This window comes from Periophthalmus magnuspinnatus, chromosome 17, assembly GCF_009829125.3.
Source record: "Periophthalmus magnuspinnatus isolate fPerMag1 chromosome 17, fPerMag1.2.pri, whole genome shotgun sequence".
Taxonomy (NCBI): domain Eukaryota; kingdom Metazoa; phylum Chordata; class Actinopteri; order Gobiiformes; family Gobiidae; genus Periophthalmus; species Periophthalmus magnuspinnatus.
The window spans coordinates 3,384,999-3,401,534 of record NC_047142.1 but is presented as its reverse complement, the minus strand read 5'-3'; the positions used below and the strand labels follow the sequence as shown (position 1 = coordinate 3,401,534).

Here is a 16,536-nt window from a genome sequence, read left to right as displayed (position 1 = left end):
CCGCTACCGTCCTGGAGCCCTGGCTGAGAGTCAATAACCGGGAGGCAGCATTGTCCTGGTAGTGCGGGTGGTCAAACACCAGCTTAAACGTGGACACAAATTCATTAAAATCCAGGCTATCCACAGACGTCTTCATTAGGCGCGCCTCTGCCCACTGGAGAGCTCTGCCCCGGAGTAATCCACATATATATCGGATCTTGGTGGCCCCCGAGCTGAAACGAGAAGGGCATTGCTGGAACATGAACTCGCACTGGAACAGGAATCCGCGACAGAGGTGAGGTTGTCCAGCATACGGCTCCGGATCCGTGCCTCTCGGCTCCGGGAGGCATGGTGGCGCTCCGGCTGCAGCAGGCGGGGTGACGAGGAGCGCGGCCACCTGGTGGTTAAGCTGTGCCACCTGCTGGGACAATGTCTGATTTAGCTCCAATAGAGTTCGAATGGATTGTTCATGCTGACCCAGCACCGCCTCGGGGTGAGAGTGCGTGAGGCGGCGCGTCTGGTCCGGATCTGAGCCTGCTTGGTCCATAGTGGCCAGACCGTTCTGTCGTAACGGTGCGGATAGGACCAAAGGATGCAGACCAGAGCAGTTTTAACAGTGTTTATTTACAGCGGTGAAAATGCAGTCTTTAAACAGGTCACAAGAGCAGGTACAGGAACCGGGGAGCGGGAGACGGGTCAGGCGGGTGCGGTGCAGGTAGAGGCGGGCAGGACAGGACCAGGACGGGGATAGAAGCAGGTGCGGTACCAGGGCGGGCGGAGCAGACGAAGACCAGAGCGGGGAGCGGGTGACAAACCAGAGACTAGGACCGGACAGGAGACGGGACGAGCAGGAGACGAGACGAGCAGGAGACGAGACGAGCAGGAGACGAGACGAGCCGGAGACGAGACGAGCAGGAGACGATACCGGGACTGGAACGTGACGGCAGGAGCTGGGCGAGTGGAGGCAGGAATCTGGAGGGTGCATAAATCCAAATGAGCATTTGCAGGAAGGTACCAAATAACAAAGCTTAGCTAGAAACATTCACGTTTTACACGCGGACGGTCTGGCACCGAGTGTAGACTGCCAAGCCTTCTTGTACTCAGCAGCAGGTGGTGGTGATTAGGCTGATGCACCCCAGGTGTGCACGGGAGGAGTCAGGCACTCCACCCAGCTCCAGACACACAGGTAGGGGAGGGGGAGAGAGCACGGGAGGACAGGGAAAACTGACATCATGACAATTCATGACATAACACAACAACCGTTACCCACTTCCTGTGTTTTCCCCTTCAAAATAAAATCCATTTTGTGTGTGAGACATATATAAGACAGATATACACCACAATACTACGTTTGGTGATACAGCATCGTTATTGTAAGAGAATCTGTTGGTATATTTGACTATTTTTTGACAGTGCGAGCATTCAGTTGCTTGTTTATATCGATATCGCAACATTGGTGGAGGGAATAATCGATATCGTGAGACAATACATATATCGCAACAACAAAAAGTTCTCAATTTTATAAAAAACAAAAGTAAAAAAGGCCAAGTATTATGTATGATTTTCCTCATTAAGGATTTGAGTTGATCTTGGTTTAGTCTCTGATAAGTTTTTACAAGTAAAAAATTAAACAATGTACATTTTTATTTAAGTTCAAGTTATTGTGCCATGAAGTAATATCGTTATCGTGCGCTGCTGTATTGATATATATATATGTATACTCCTAAGACCATTAGTATCTTTAACTTAACTATTTTGTGACAGTGTGACCATTTAATTGCTTGTTTATATCAATATCGCAACATTGGCTGATGAAATAATCGATATCGTGATACAATACATATATCGCAACATATATCGGTTGGTCTTGATTTAGTCTCTGATAAGTTTTTTACAAGTAAAATAAAAAAAAAAACATGTACATTTTTCAAGTTATTGTGCCAAAAAGTGCCGGTAAAATATCGTTATTGTGGGCTGCTGTATCGATATACATATATAATTAATCGATATCGTGATACAATACATATATCGCAACAACACAAAGTTCTCAATTTTACAGAAATGTGCTGTTTTTGAAAGTTAAAGAGGCTAAATTTGTTGTACAATTTTCCTCACTAAGTACTTGGTTTAGTCTGTGATAAGTTAAAAAATAAAATCATGTAAATTTTTTATTTAACTCTAACATATTGTGCCAAAAAGTAACATCGTTATTGTATCGATATATCACTAAGACCATTTTTCGGTATCGTTTACTGAACTATTTAGTGACAGTTCTATGATTTAGTTGCTTGTTTATATCGATATCGCATAATTGACTGGTAAAATAATCGATATCGTGATACAATACACATATCGCAACAACTCAAAGTTCTCAATTTTACAGAAACCTACTGTTTTTGAAAGTAAAAAAGGCAGAATTTTGGGTTGGGTTGGTCTTGGTTTAGTCTCTGATAAGTTTTTTACAAGTAAAATAAAAAAAAACATGTACATTTTCCAAGTTATTGTGCCAAAAAGTGCTGGTAATATCGTTATTGTGGGCTGCTGTATCGATATACATATATAATTAATCGATATCGTGATACAATATCGGAACAGCACAAAGTTCTCAATTTTACAGAAACTTGCTATTTTTGAAAGTAAAAAAGGCCAAATTTGATGTACGATTTTCCTCATTAAGGACTTGGTTTAGTCTCTGATAAGCTAAAAAAATAAAACAATGTACATTTTTTATTTAACTCTAACTTATTGCGCCAAAAAGTAACATTGTTAACACTTTTATCGAACCCAGCATCTTTTGATTCCAGTTCAAGTTGGCGCAGCCCGACCTTGACCCGGATGGTGCCCTGCGTGTTTTCCTGTGGGCCATAATCTTCAAAAATGAATTAATTTGGAGCATCAATTTCACCGTTCGGAATGAGCAATAATGAGCTGCCGTGATTCCAGAGCACTAATAAGGTTTTTTGGTGAAACGTCTCTATGCACTGGTAACCTACAAACACCGAGTAGCCGAGGGGGGGGGGGGGGGCGTTTTCACACTGATCAGACGTGTTTTAAAGTTGAAATTCGAACAGTAATCACACCTTATCTTGGTTTAACTATGTTCTCTCCAAAAATGCAGAAACAGGGCAGGAATATTGAAGCATTTTGTGACTCCTGCAGGGTGAGGAGAGAGGCGTCTGTAGCTGAAAGACATTATCTACTGTCTGTGTTAACAAGCTCACTTCAACTACAGCAAACCACACATGGATTTAAGATGCGTTTAGTCAATGCAGCACAATGAAAAACCACAGACCAGGTGAGGTGTTTCAGGTCAGACTCCACACACGTCTACACATTTCTGCTGTTTAAAGCTCTAAGTTAGTCAAGACTTCACTTAGACTAAACCAGGACCTGAGGCACAAAGGATTACAAGACACAAGTGTGTGGGAAAAGTAGGGCTAAAAGGAACCGACAACAAGGGCTAAACATGGACTAAACCAGGGCTAAACCAGGGCTAAATCTGGACTAAATCTGGACTAAACCAGGGCTAAATCTGGACTAAACCAGGGCTAAACCAGGGCTAAATCTGGATTAAACTAGGACTGAACCAGGGCTAACTCTGGACTAAACCAGGACTGAACAAGGACTAAATCTGGATTAAACTAGGACTAAACCAGGGCTAAACCAAGACCAAAAAACAGGGCTAAACCAGGACTAAACCAGTGTTTAAACCAGGACTAAACAAGGACTAAACCAGGGCTAAACCAGGACTAAAACAGGATTAAACTAGGGCTAAACATGGACTAAACCAGGGCTAAACCAGGATTGAACAAGGACTAAATCCGGATTTAACTAGGACTAAACCAGGACTAAACAAGGACTAAACCAGGATTAAACAAGGGCTAAACCAGGACTAAACAAGGACTAGAACAGGGCTAAACCAGGACTAAACATGGACTAAACATGGACTAAACCAGGATTAAACCAGGACTAAAACGGGGCTAAACCAGGACGAAACAGGGATAGAAACTTGACTAAACCAGGTCTGACCCCTGCAATAGACCTTGAATCACTTCTGTAACACAAAACAATCAGTGCACAACATCAGAACATCCCAAAAACCTCCCAGTTTCCCCAAATGTCTCCAAAACTGTTCCATTCCGGGGACTTTTACGCGCGCGCTTTACCTGGACCGGCATCACTGTGTTGGGGGATGAATTCACGGAGTGGTCATTCTGCTTGAGCGAGGCAGCGGGCAGCGGCTCTCCTCTCACGGCCGTGTACATGTCCCTGCTCTCGGCCGCTCGCACGGGCAGCCGCTTGAGCGTGGCGTGCACCGCCTCGTCCGCGGAACTGATTGGACGCGCGCGCTTCCTCGCCTTCTGATGCGTTAAGTCCATGATATCCGTCTCGTCCATTTACAGAGCCGCGTTTAGGGAGCGAACAGAGCTGCGTTTGTCTTCTTTTCTTTCTTTTTTTACGTCCTGTGTCAAAATAAAGCGCGGAGTCAAAGGTTTAAAGAGCAGAGGAGCGCGGAGAGCAGCAGCGGAGCCGTGCGCGCCTGTCACACGCAGCAGCTCCTCGGTGCAATGGCTGGGAGAAGTCAAAGCCCCCGACAACATTAGCATTGTAGCGCCCGGGGCTCTTCTGGGCTGTCGCTGAGTCTGTGGCAGGTATGTGTGTCGCATTTTCACAGGAAACCACTGGAAACCCGAGCCCTTCCCGCGTAACACACATGTCACGCGTGGGTCCTGTCCTGTCACCGCTGCCAGCTGCCCTTTGCCCTCGGTTTTGTTTTGGAAAAGCCCCGTGCGCGGACAGCCCTCTCTTCCTCTGACATCTCCTGCTCCTCTGGTTCTGATTATGTCGAGCAAATCAAAGCCAAGCCACGTTTTTAAGTGTGACCGAGCACCTGGACCAAAATGCCCCATTATCTCCACCCACAAACGTGTGTCACTCCACACTGGCCACATGCACAAGCTCACACTGTTTGGCACTGACCTTGTTCCTATTTTAACTTATTCATTTACTAATAACATCTCCATAATGAAATAGTTTTACCAGGACAAGCTCAGGCCAGTCAAGAGAGTCAAGAGTCATGTTCAGTACTTTTCCTGGCAGGTGGTGACACTCCGCTTTAGTTCCGGAAGTAAAATATCCATATTTTTCTCCAAAAGACTTCAATAAAAATTCAAATATTAAAAGTTCAAAGCCACAGCAGAGGTGAACCAGCTACGTGCAAACTAATAATGCAGAATACGGTTGTTTTAAAGCCCAAAAAGCAGATTTAAAAATGCGAGATTCAGCAAAATATTGGTTTAAAACTGCTCAGAATCAGAAGACTTTTTATTGCTACTGTCAATGAACACGGCTCACAAACCAGTGTAATAAAAAAACTGAGTAAGTACAAATAAGGGCATGCACAAAGTAAAAAAAATGCTTAAAAATAAAATAAAATACTTAGAGATAGATACATACGACACCAAATCACCAGGGCGACCGAACGTGACGCCATCTTGGAACGTTATGACTTTCTTTACCTTAAATCTTCACTTGTTTTATGGATTTCTTTGACTTAACCTTCATAATATCATCTTGTTTGTGCGTCTAGAAGTCTCCAGACGCTTTGACCAAACGGGTACGACTGTTTTAATGACATAAATACACTTTTCGTACTTTAATTTGCGAGCTGAAGGTGAGACGACGCCATTAAAGACGACATTTCTTTGACGTTTGCGCGCAGTTCACTCAATAAACCAGACTTTTTTGATTCAAGACTTGTCGATTCTCTGTTGATTTGATGTTTTTTAAGGTTTTTACTCTTAGAAATTCCACAAAATAAGGTTTTAAAAGCAGATTTTAAATTGATTTTGATGTGTTGTGGTCAGCAGAAGTCGCCAAAATAGCTGATTATCCTTGAGAAAGCTTTCAAACGTTTAATATATATCTTTTTTTTTTCTTTTTTTGGTAAGTCTATGCAAACCGGTCGCTACTAAATATCGCTTTTTACACCGCCGATTCGATTGCGTTGAGTAAAAGTACCTGTAACTGTTCCTACTCCTCGTTACCGCTTTATTTTCTTTTTCTAATTAATACCAAGTCCATTTTTAATAAACCAACTCGCAGCCGCCAAACTCCCACATTTAAACTAACAAACTTTCTTCGCCCGTGGCTTCTTCGCCCGCCGCCCGCCGCCAATCACTCAGCCCAAGTGTGTGTCACGTGTCTTGCCCGAGGACACGACACCACTAACTACTGAAAACGCCTCTTCGCTCAGCGTCCGAAAACTACCAATTGATTCGCTTCCACCTCAAACCTAAACTAAAATTCGTTCTTTTCTTTCATCTCCCGGCTCCTCGTCCGCTCTTCCGGCCACGTTTGCGCGACCGCTCCGTCAACAATACGGCGCCGCTAATGACGTATGTGTTACAACGGCGCTCGGAAGTACCGTTACAGACCTCTGCCGGGCTGTTTTCCCCCTCCTCTGGAAAAAAAAAGCGCTCGGAATCCACACACATTTTAATAACATTTAGATTAAAATTAATTAGTTCAACCACTGGCCTTAAAACATGCACACTCTTCCCTGCTTCTCATTGGCAAGTAACACGTTTCACACCTAGATACCCAATTAGCAATTAAGCTTGCCTTTGAGTGCAGGGGCCTCCAATGCTGTGCCGTGTGATCCCGCTCTGATTTGCATGCCATTTGTGCGCACGCTGATAAGCCCAGGCCTATACATAGTTTTTAAAATTCAACTCCTCAATCCCTCCGTGCAGAAGGCAAAGGAGAAGCCTACGGGGCAAAACCGAGGGAGAAAATCACATGGCTGCTCTTCAAAAGACGACCTGTGTTAGGCAAACCAGGCAAAGTGCGTAGGATCACACTCGCAATGCAGGTAATTTGTTCCCTGACTAATTTGCGGAGATGTGTGTGCATGTGTGTGTGTGTGTGTGTGTGTGTGTGCCCCCGCGGAGAGGAGCAAGTTCTGAAAAACAGCTCGGCCTGGAATTGGATTTCCTCAAAGCCTTGTCATCGCAAAGGTGGATGGAGTGTAAAAATCTGTAAGGCATTATGGAGAAGTGCAGAGGGGAGAAGTGAAAGAGGAACACAGGCAGTCAGGTGGGTGGGAATCATGAGCGTGAGGAGGGCTCCGAGGAACAGGTTCGGAAATTATTCAGAGTTTGGAAATGTCTACAAGATCATGGGTCTGCCGTGTTATTTGGAATCGGGATGGAGTTTTGATTTCTTCATGACGGTCCGGTCTTATTGCAGGATGTACAGATGATAATTGATGTTAAAACTAGCATCGAAGCTGAAAAAAAAACATTTAAACGGAACGAGCTGGACGTTTTCTGCACATGGAGATACAGAAAAATAGATTTATAACGTTAAACTGCTGTCGAAAACGGTGTAAATCGAGTAAAATCTGCAGTTTTTGTGTTGTTACAGCTTCATTACTGTCAAAATCAAAGTAAGAATGTAAAGTAAAAGTACTCCAGTGTACCAATACGCAGCGAAAGTTTTGTTATTACTGTATTTTCCGGACTATAGTCGCTCTGGAGTATAAGTCGCACCCGCTAAAATGCATAATAATGAAGAAAAAAACATGTATAAGTCGCACTGGACGATAAGTCGTGTTTTTTGGAGAAATTTATTTTACAAAATCCAAGAAATGCCCTTATTTTTGAGACTTGTTGCGGATGGACAGTATGTAAAATAAATAAGAAATACTATACAACTTCAACTTTCAACACATAAAAGTGAATAAAAAACAAATACAATACAATAAAATACACAAAAAAGTGCAGAAAAACACCAAGATGTCCTGTCGAGCGAGTGTTAAATACCAGGGAGGAGAGGCGGGTACGGCAACAACAACACATTTTTCCTTCATATATATCAAAATTACGTTATATTAAATCATTATCATTTAAAACTTGTTCTATCTCCTGAACTTAAACAGTACAAGCTTTAAATTTGTCCTATTTAAGACCTAAAAAAACTTGCTCTGGAGTATAAGTCGCACCCGCTAAAACGCATAATAATGACAAAAACATGTATAAATCTTTTTCTTTTAGGGGCGTTTTTGTTCAGTGTTTCTCTTTGTCTTTTAAATCACCGTGAATGTTGAAATTTTAAATGTTCAGTGGTTCAGGAGGAGTAGAAACTGACACAAGCCTCGATGTGAAATTATATATTTAAATAATTTCACGTATAAGTCGCAACCTGGACCAACTATGAAAAGTGCAATTTATACTCCAGAAAATGCAGTACTATTACAAATACCACCACTGTGTCTACTACCACTACTCTCCTTACTACTTACTACTACAAATAGGACTGGAACTTCACCGTCTAATACTACTACTACTACTACTACTACACTACTGCCTCCCAAAAGTACTACTATTTAGACCTGTCAAGTCTAATATTTCGCTGAAGTAAATATAAACGATAAACGATAACGCCGAAACCAAACAATAAAGCAGAATTATCCGCTTAAAAAGTGTTCTTAATGTACAATAATGTTAAAAATATGAGCTGCAGCGAATACTTATACTGAATACTGCAGTACTAGTTCATAATTCAAACTTCTACAGCTCAAATCTCGTCGTAGTACAGAAAAAAATAACCGTTATAAAGAAAATGTACCTCCAAAAACCGATGTGACAGACTGACCGCTATTACTTTGCGCTAATATAAACTGAACATGGACGACCCCAGTTTTGAAACGCAGTAACGTAATAAAACTGCAGTATGTTATCGTTTTATCCGACCACGTTTCAGACTCGCAGTTTTGACATCTTTAATTTGACTTCGGACTTGTGGAAAGTACCGAATGTCCCCTGATGTTTGCAGCCTCTGTGGCCTGCCAATGTTTAACTTTTCATATTTAGTGAAATGTGAGCGTGCATCTACTCCATTTGTATACTTTCTACACCGCAATACGCACAAACAAATCTAAAACAGACCCGCTCCGTCCAGAATCGTTTGGCACAAGTATTTTAAAGAACTCGAAGTAGCTGACGTTTGGTACCAGGGATTCGCTTAACCTCCTGAGACCCGAGCTTTAATCAAATAAAATAATAAAAAAAAAATAAAGTAATAAAAAAAATAAATAAATAAAAATACAATAAAAATAATAATAAAAACAAATAAAAATAAAATAATTAAATAAAAAAAAATAAAATAAAAATAAACAAAAAAATAAATATTCTAAACTCTTAAAAATATTCCAAATTGAACATGTTCTTGTTGCTGTTCTTCTAAAAATTTGCACTGTGTCCTAAACAATCCAAAATTAAGGCCCGAACGAAGTGAAGATTTTGAGCCGCCAGTGAGGGAAAAATGACAACGTAATGTGTCTAACTCGTCTGTGGGAACTGGAATTGCACCGCCAATCTGTGGGTCAGTGGATTTACTAACGATGTTTATGTCAAGAGCGGGATTTGAACTAGCAACCTTCAGATCAGCAGATAAACGCTCGACAAACTGAGCTACTGTGGACGAAAAATTGGTTTTAAAGACAATTCTTGGACAAAATCAGGAAGTAAACTGGACCAATACTGTCAAATACTGGCCACATACAAGTGAATTTGAATTTAAAAGTAAAATAAGTGTAAATAAAACCCAAACTAGGTCGAACAAGAACTCGTTTACGTTTAAAGTGCTCATATTGCGCTGTTTTCTGAGCTGTTCTGATGTTGTTTCCTCATCACAAACAGACCCGGAGTTGTGTTTTTTTGTTCCATTCCCACATGTTTAACACACAAACACACCTGCATATTTAGGCCGAGTTCTTCTCCCAAACCGAAAACACCCTGTTCCACCTTGTGATGTCATCGTGTGGTGATACAGGAAGTGCTCCACTGTGTTTTGAAACTCCATAAACACCTTCATTTATAGAAACATTCCGATTTGACTGATTTCAGCCCTGGAATTGTCGCTTATTTCTATTGAACTAAAGGTAAAAGGAGCTGTTAACTTGGAAACGACCACTTCATGACATCACAAGGTGGAACAGAGCGTTTTGAGGTTTGGAGATGTACGGACTAATAATAAATTGTTACTCAAACATGTGAGAATGAAACAAAACACAACTCCAGGTCTGTTTTTGAGGACGTAACAACATTATAACTTGACTTAAACCTAACAAAAGTACATTTTTGTGTAATATAGGAGCTTTAAACTGTGTCTACACTACGACAAATCAGACATAGAAAACACGACCACGAGATTTAAACTAGTTCTAATCTGAGATAATCCAAGACTAAACCAAAAACTCAATACTGAACCAGGTCTAACAAATGTAATCCAGCTGTTTGGTCATTTCGATTTAATTTCTTGCTTTAAAAATATGCAAATCAAACTGTACCATTCTTTCTTGCTCTTTATGTCACATAAAATCAAACCTATTCTACAACTTTCAGAGCTTTTAACCGTGTTCTAGTCGTTTCTTCTCATTGACCGTCTTAAAGTTGTATTCTGAGCGAGTCGTGCGTGTTTAATCGCTTATTTTCAAGACGCCATATCACCGATTTATCCCCGTTTTCGCCTGCTGTTCTCTACTTTGTTCTCCAATTTTATTTTCCCCATTCTCAATTTCTCAAACGTGTAGGATTCGGCAGCGTCGCATCGTCATTTTGGTACAAATTTTTTTTAAAACCCGTTGCTCACTCGCTAGTGTGAAGTTCCGCTATCCGTAGGGGGCGCCAACAGCTACACGGTGCTTTGTTGTGATGACGTTTACGGCGACGTCTGCTCCCATTGGACACCGCAGTTTTCTAACGAGGAAGTCGGCGGATTTGCTGAGTTTATTTAGTCGTTTTAGATGAATATTGTGATTTAAAATGTGCAAATTATAACAGAATGATCCACGAGTGTCTTGGATTATACAACGACAGAGCAAAGTTTGATTTGATAAAGCAGATCGCATGCTAGAAGTAAGCTAACGGTAGCGTACGATGTTAGCCTAATGGAAGAAATGGTCGAAGATTTCACTTTTGCTTGGTCAAAGTATCATTATTAACCATGAATAACTGTAAAATCAGTCAAATTTGATATTATGACAAACCAAAACCAGTCCGGCCTCGACCAGCACAGCCAAAACGAGTCCTCCGACGCTAACTAGCATACCGCATTTTGAGAGAACCGCTTTAATAATCCGCATTCTTGAACATAAACATCAAAAACTTCCAATCCACATAACACTCGCTTTGAAATTTCTCCTTGTATAACACAGTCTGCTTGTGTTTTCACATATTGCAGAAAGAAACAATTAGCATTTCAGATCAGAGCATTACGATTCGGTCGGAGGCAGGCAGACTGGTATTTACATAATCTGGATGGGTTGTCTCTGCTTTCTCGCCCCCGGCCATTTGTTTCAAATGTCCACACACAGACAGACAGGAGCTCACCGTGGCGGAGGACTGTCTGGGCTGGGGAATAGCAACACGTGTAGGTGAGGTACGCTCAGACGGAACAGGGACGGGTCCAGATGGAAATACACAGATTTATATCGATTGGTTGATGTTTGGACTTTTGAGCAGAGGATGATGTTTGGTTTTTGTTTTGGTGGATCTGCAGCTGCAAAATACGCACACAAAGCTTTATGTTAAGAGTTAAATGTGCAGATGGGAAGTAGCAGTAGCTAAATCTGGTGCAAATCATCTCTTTTTTTTGTGAGATTAATACATTTGTATGTGGTTTCTGATGAATAAAGAATAAAGAAAGAAGGAAATACGAAGAGATGGTTGTGCAAAATGTGACTACACAGCTCTTTTATACGTATGTAGTAAAAAAACATGGGGTTTGGGGCAAGTTTGGAGTAAATTTAAAGTAAAGTTTAAAGTTCATAGTTTGGCTGGGGGTGCGATTTATACTCAGATGTGATTTATATGTGAAATATACGTTTTTTTTCTTCATTATTTTGCGTTTTTTGGCTGGTGCGACTTATACTCCAGTGCGACTTATACTCAGATGCAATTTATATGTGAAATATTTTTTACTTTCTTCATTATTATGCATTTTTTGGCTGGTGCGACTTATACTCTGGAAAATACGGTGCATAATATGAGGGAAGATAATTCTGTGTTCTAAATAATTCATATCAGTATCAGCGATTAAAAAAACAAACATATTAATCTGTCTCTAAATAAAAAGAGGGACTTGGTGTGTACAGTTTATCGCGGGGGTCACGTTCTAAAAAAACCCCACAAAAAGCAAAATCCGTGAAGTCTCAGCTTTATTTTTTACATTATTCTCTATGTTTTTGTCTGTAAAACCCCTCACCACACACTTTATACACTTTTCTCACACAGGCGTTAACATTTTCTCACATTTCTCTCTCGTTTAAACTCTCTCAAAGTTCAAACCTTCGTCGGCGTCTTTGTCGGTGCAGAACGTTTCATCGACATTGTGGGTTTTGTCGGTGGAGAAAACAAATCGCAAACGTACAGCACTTCAGAGTCACACTGAGATCCAACGTTTATGTAAATTTGTCTGAACACATTCTGTACTGGACAGGAGACACGGCACGGAGGAGACTGATGGACAATGGTCTACAGTCCAACAGCCAATCAGGACGCAGGACACAATGGTCTACAGTCCAACAGCCAATCAGGACGCAGGACACAATGGTCTACAGTCCAACAGCCAATCAGGACGCGAGGGACAACTGTATTACGAGTTCAATCTTATCACAGTTCAGTCTTTCAGAGGTAACTAAAGCTGTTTATAAAAGCTCATTCTTCATTGTGATTGGTTGAATCCACCTGTCACTCACTCACTCAGCGCATGATGGAGACTGACCAATAGGAAGAGAGAACGCTGAAGTAAACAAAGACGCAGAGATCACGACATGGCAACTTTTGATGGTTTGATTTTCCAGGTTTGTCGTAGCGTCCAGCCCGACTTGGTGTTTGTTTTTTTTGTTTTTTTTTATCGTAAAAGTCTAAAAATAATTCCACAGGTGTTTTTTTTAGTTGCACGGACAGACAGTGTTTAGAAAAATACTTAAAAAAATGTCTTAAGTTACAGAATTCTGAATAACTGGAGTAAAATGTACGTTCTGTTCAATGGTCCAATCAGAGTACTATGTTCCGAATACTTACAGATGATTTATGACAGTATTTAAACACTGAAGCATCAATTAAAATGATTTGTTTTGCATTTATTTATCACTGATTATCATTAGTGAAGTAAAAATGCAGAAGTACTCACCATAAGAGTACTGCGTTAATACATTTCAGATGAAGCTCTGCGATGTTTTCGGAAATGATTTATGAAAACCACCAAATGAAGAAGTAACTGTACTGGAACACGGGAACTCTTTCATAGTATAATAGTACAATTACTACTCTGAATACATATTGTTGTTATATTTATGTATTCATGAGTTTGTTTTTGCTGTAGTGAAAAAGCTAAATCGTCATAAAAGCTAATTCAGTCGTATTCGGGTCTGATTTTGTCCCAAACGGAAAGAAGTTTGAGGTTTTACTTTAATAACGTTTGTACTAAATACGTTATTGACCTTGAGTGGATCTGACCGCAGTTTTACCCAAACGCTCACGCAAAACTGGAACAAAACGTGAAACTAAACCTGGACTAAATCAGGACAAGAACAGGACCAAAGCAAGTTTACATCAGGACAAAACTTGGCTCAAACCCGGAAGTGTGAAAGCAGTAGTACTAGGACAGTAAACATGTGGATTAGTTCTGCTTTAAGTACTTCTTTAGCTTAAATACTTCTGTAGACCACCTTTATTTTCACTACTGCTTTCTTTTTTAATGAAGTACAGGACTGTGGAAGTGTTGTTTTGCTGTTTTACTGCAAACTATTGAAGAAAAGGAAAACTAAATACGGCTAAAAGGTTAAATAATTCTTTTTTTTTGCTGTGTTCAGTGGTGGAAAAAGCTAAAAAATAACTAATGTGGCTTCATATTTTCATATTTTTCAGTAGGCAGTCTGTTATGACATGCCCATAGTGTACTCTAAGTAGATTATAGGTACATTTAAGTGCTGTAGTGACCTAATATTATAGAGTAAAGTGCTTTTCAGCCTGACATCACGGATCAGGAAGTGTGCCCCATGTTGCCGGAGGCGCTTGGTAACAGAGCATGTTCACTCCAAGCAGCGGCGCAGACTCCCAGGGCGCAGGAGTGTCCCAGGGCGCAGGAGTGGCAGCCCTCAGATGAAAAACAATAACACAAGCACCAGCACAAGCACAAGTCCTCCCTTTTGAATCCACTGCAGCCATAACGCACAATAACGAGCAACACTGAACACCTCAAATGTGGCCTAAACTCTGGCAACTTCTCCACAAGTTCAACACCAATGAAAACAGCTCAAGTATGAGTTGTGACTCCAGCGCCATCAAGTGTCCACTTCAAGAATTTCACGTGTCAAAAACTGAAGTAGACACTATTTGCTGTTAAGGCATCTGAAATGAGAGTTGTTACACGTTTGGTTTACGCACACTCTTTTTTTTTCCTGATATAAACTTCAAATAACAGCAGTTTTATCCACGTAAAACTTGAAAAGATCTTATATTATAAATCATCAGTAGGACAAAAGACCTCGAGGCAAGTTGTAATCTAAACAATCATGTCTTATGTTAAGGTAAACGCAGTGTTTTTTTTAAAATATTAAACTCCAAAAACTGGTCGTGCTGCGTGTTCACCATAACCTCAGGAGTTTTTACGCACGGTCCGTCCACGAATGACCCTCTCCATCTGCACAAAAGCGTGATTACATCAAACGTAGATTCAATAATTACACATAAGATGAAGTTTGCATGTCGTGGTGATTCATATATTGCGTGCGTAAAGCTGAAGGTACATCCTGTTTTTACAGAAAAAGCCAAATGGCCCGGGGCAAAATGACTCCACAATGGCGTCTTTCATTAGAGGATCTGGGGCAGCCTGAAAAGCGAACAGTTTCACGACTCAAACAACTTAGTATCATGAGTAAACGAGCAGACAGGCGCATATGTTCGGTTTGTGTAAGTTTGGTACAAGTTACTGAGCCCCTGCGTCGCGGGCACGAGCTGGTACGAGGCGAAACGCGCCAGAAGCGAAACGCAGCGGGCAGAAAGTGAAGCGCCTCTGTAACCATCCACCTCTCCGAAATCCCACACGCCACACAACCCAGGCTGCTTTCTGACCATTCTCCTACAATCTTACTTATAGCTACAATAGCCAGGAAGTGGTTAAACATTTTGTAAAAGAACTGAACCGCGAGAATCGTTTTTTTTGGCACATGCGTAAAAGCTGCTGCGCCTTCGAATGTCCCAGTCCGTGTTGCTGCCTGCTTCCCCAAACTACTACTACTGCTGCTGCTGGTGGTGGTGCTGCTGCTGGTGCTGGGAGGAAACAGGAGCAAAGCGAAGAAATCCTCGCACTTACCTGGAACATGGAGCCGCATAAAGTCGATCTTTTTTGGAGCACCTTTTCGCTCTGCGTTTTCGTCTCCCCACGAGCGGTTTCTTCCTCGGTCTCCCTTACAGCGCTGAGAAACGCAATAGCTCGGCTTGGGTAGACAGAACAAAATACAGAGAATACTGGCTCCGGGGCTCTCGAAACCCCTCAAGGCAAGATCAGGATACAATTAGCTCATGTCTCTCTGCCCCAGTCCAAACCAAAGTGGTGTGTATAAAAAAAACCTCCCGAGCTACACGACACCCAACAGTAAAAAAAGCACTGTAAGAATTTATACTTTTTATAATATCAGAAAGAAACCTCGTATTTTCTCTTCCTTTCCCTGTGCCTCCAACTTGCCTCCCTCACGAGCAGATCTAATCGTTATGATTAGTTTTGATGTAATGTTCCCCCGGGGCATCGCTACAAATGGATGGAGTGTTTCTTTGCCAGAGAGGAAAGGCAGCAGATGATGATAATTATATAGAGTGTTGCTTGGGACTGCTTTGATATGTGCTTTTTTATGGCGCGTTCTTTCTTTGTTGTTTCCAAATCTCCCCACAAAACCCGCTCCTCACCCGTGCGTAAAAGGCGCAAAATGGACTTGTTGATTAACCAAATGAAAAATCAATGGAATCTCGTTAATGAATCTCACTATTACTGGACTCTCCCCGCTTTATTTCTTTATTTCTTTATGTTTTTCCCCCCTTCTTGCGCGCTTTGTAATCCGTTCAGTTCCCTTTGGACAACCTCCAAATGACGTAGTTGTATAAATGCGCACTTGGAGCTCGCCTTGCCCCAATCAAGCCGGAATCAGTGCCCCAGGCTGGTGCGCGAGCTCATTTCAAACGTTCATCCATGCATGATTTCAGAGAGATTGAGACACTTCTAAAGCCCCTTCTCTCCCTGTTTTGCAGCGTTCCTCCACACGCAGCTGAACTAACACACCTTCTAAATAAAAACGCACAGGAAAGGAGTTGTATTTTGGAGTTGTTGGGGTTTTTTTTGTGGGTAACGTGTCGTTGTGGAGCGTGACAAACTAAGTGAGACAGACTGTAAGGCTCAGACTCGCCCCCTACTGTCGACACAGCCATTTGTTACAACCAGACAAGAAATCAATGCAGCCATGTTTATTGTAGAAGCAGAAATGATAAACAGAAG

At 41.5% G+C, this 16,536-nt stretch overlaps 1 protein-coding gene across 2 annotated transcripts in view; it reads right to left on the bottom strand.

Annotated features, from left to right (window-relative positions):
- LOC117385697 (BTB/POZ domain-containing protein KCTD1) overlaps positions 1-15,812 on the bottom strand; it is a 32,350-nt gene extending 16,538 nt beyond the window's left edge. Inside the window, exon 1 of one of the 2 annotated variants that reach the window (XM_033983007.2) lies at positions 15,364-15,812. In XM_033983007.2, coding sequence (XP_033838898.1) covers positions 15,364-15,372 — 9 coding nt within the window. In that variant the 5' untranslated portion in view covers positions 15,373-15,812. Of the gene's footprint in view, positions 1-4,145; positions 4,827-15,363 lie in introns of those variants that run through there. The other variant, XM_033983006.2, reaches the window with a different exon arrangement.
- Between the last annotated feature and the right edge of the window lie 724 nt (positions 15,813-16,536).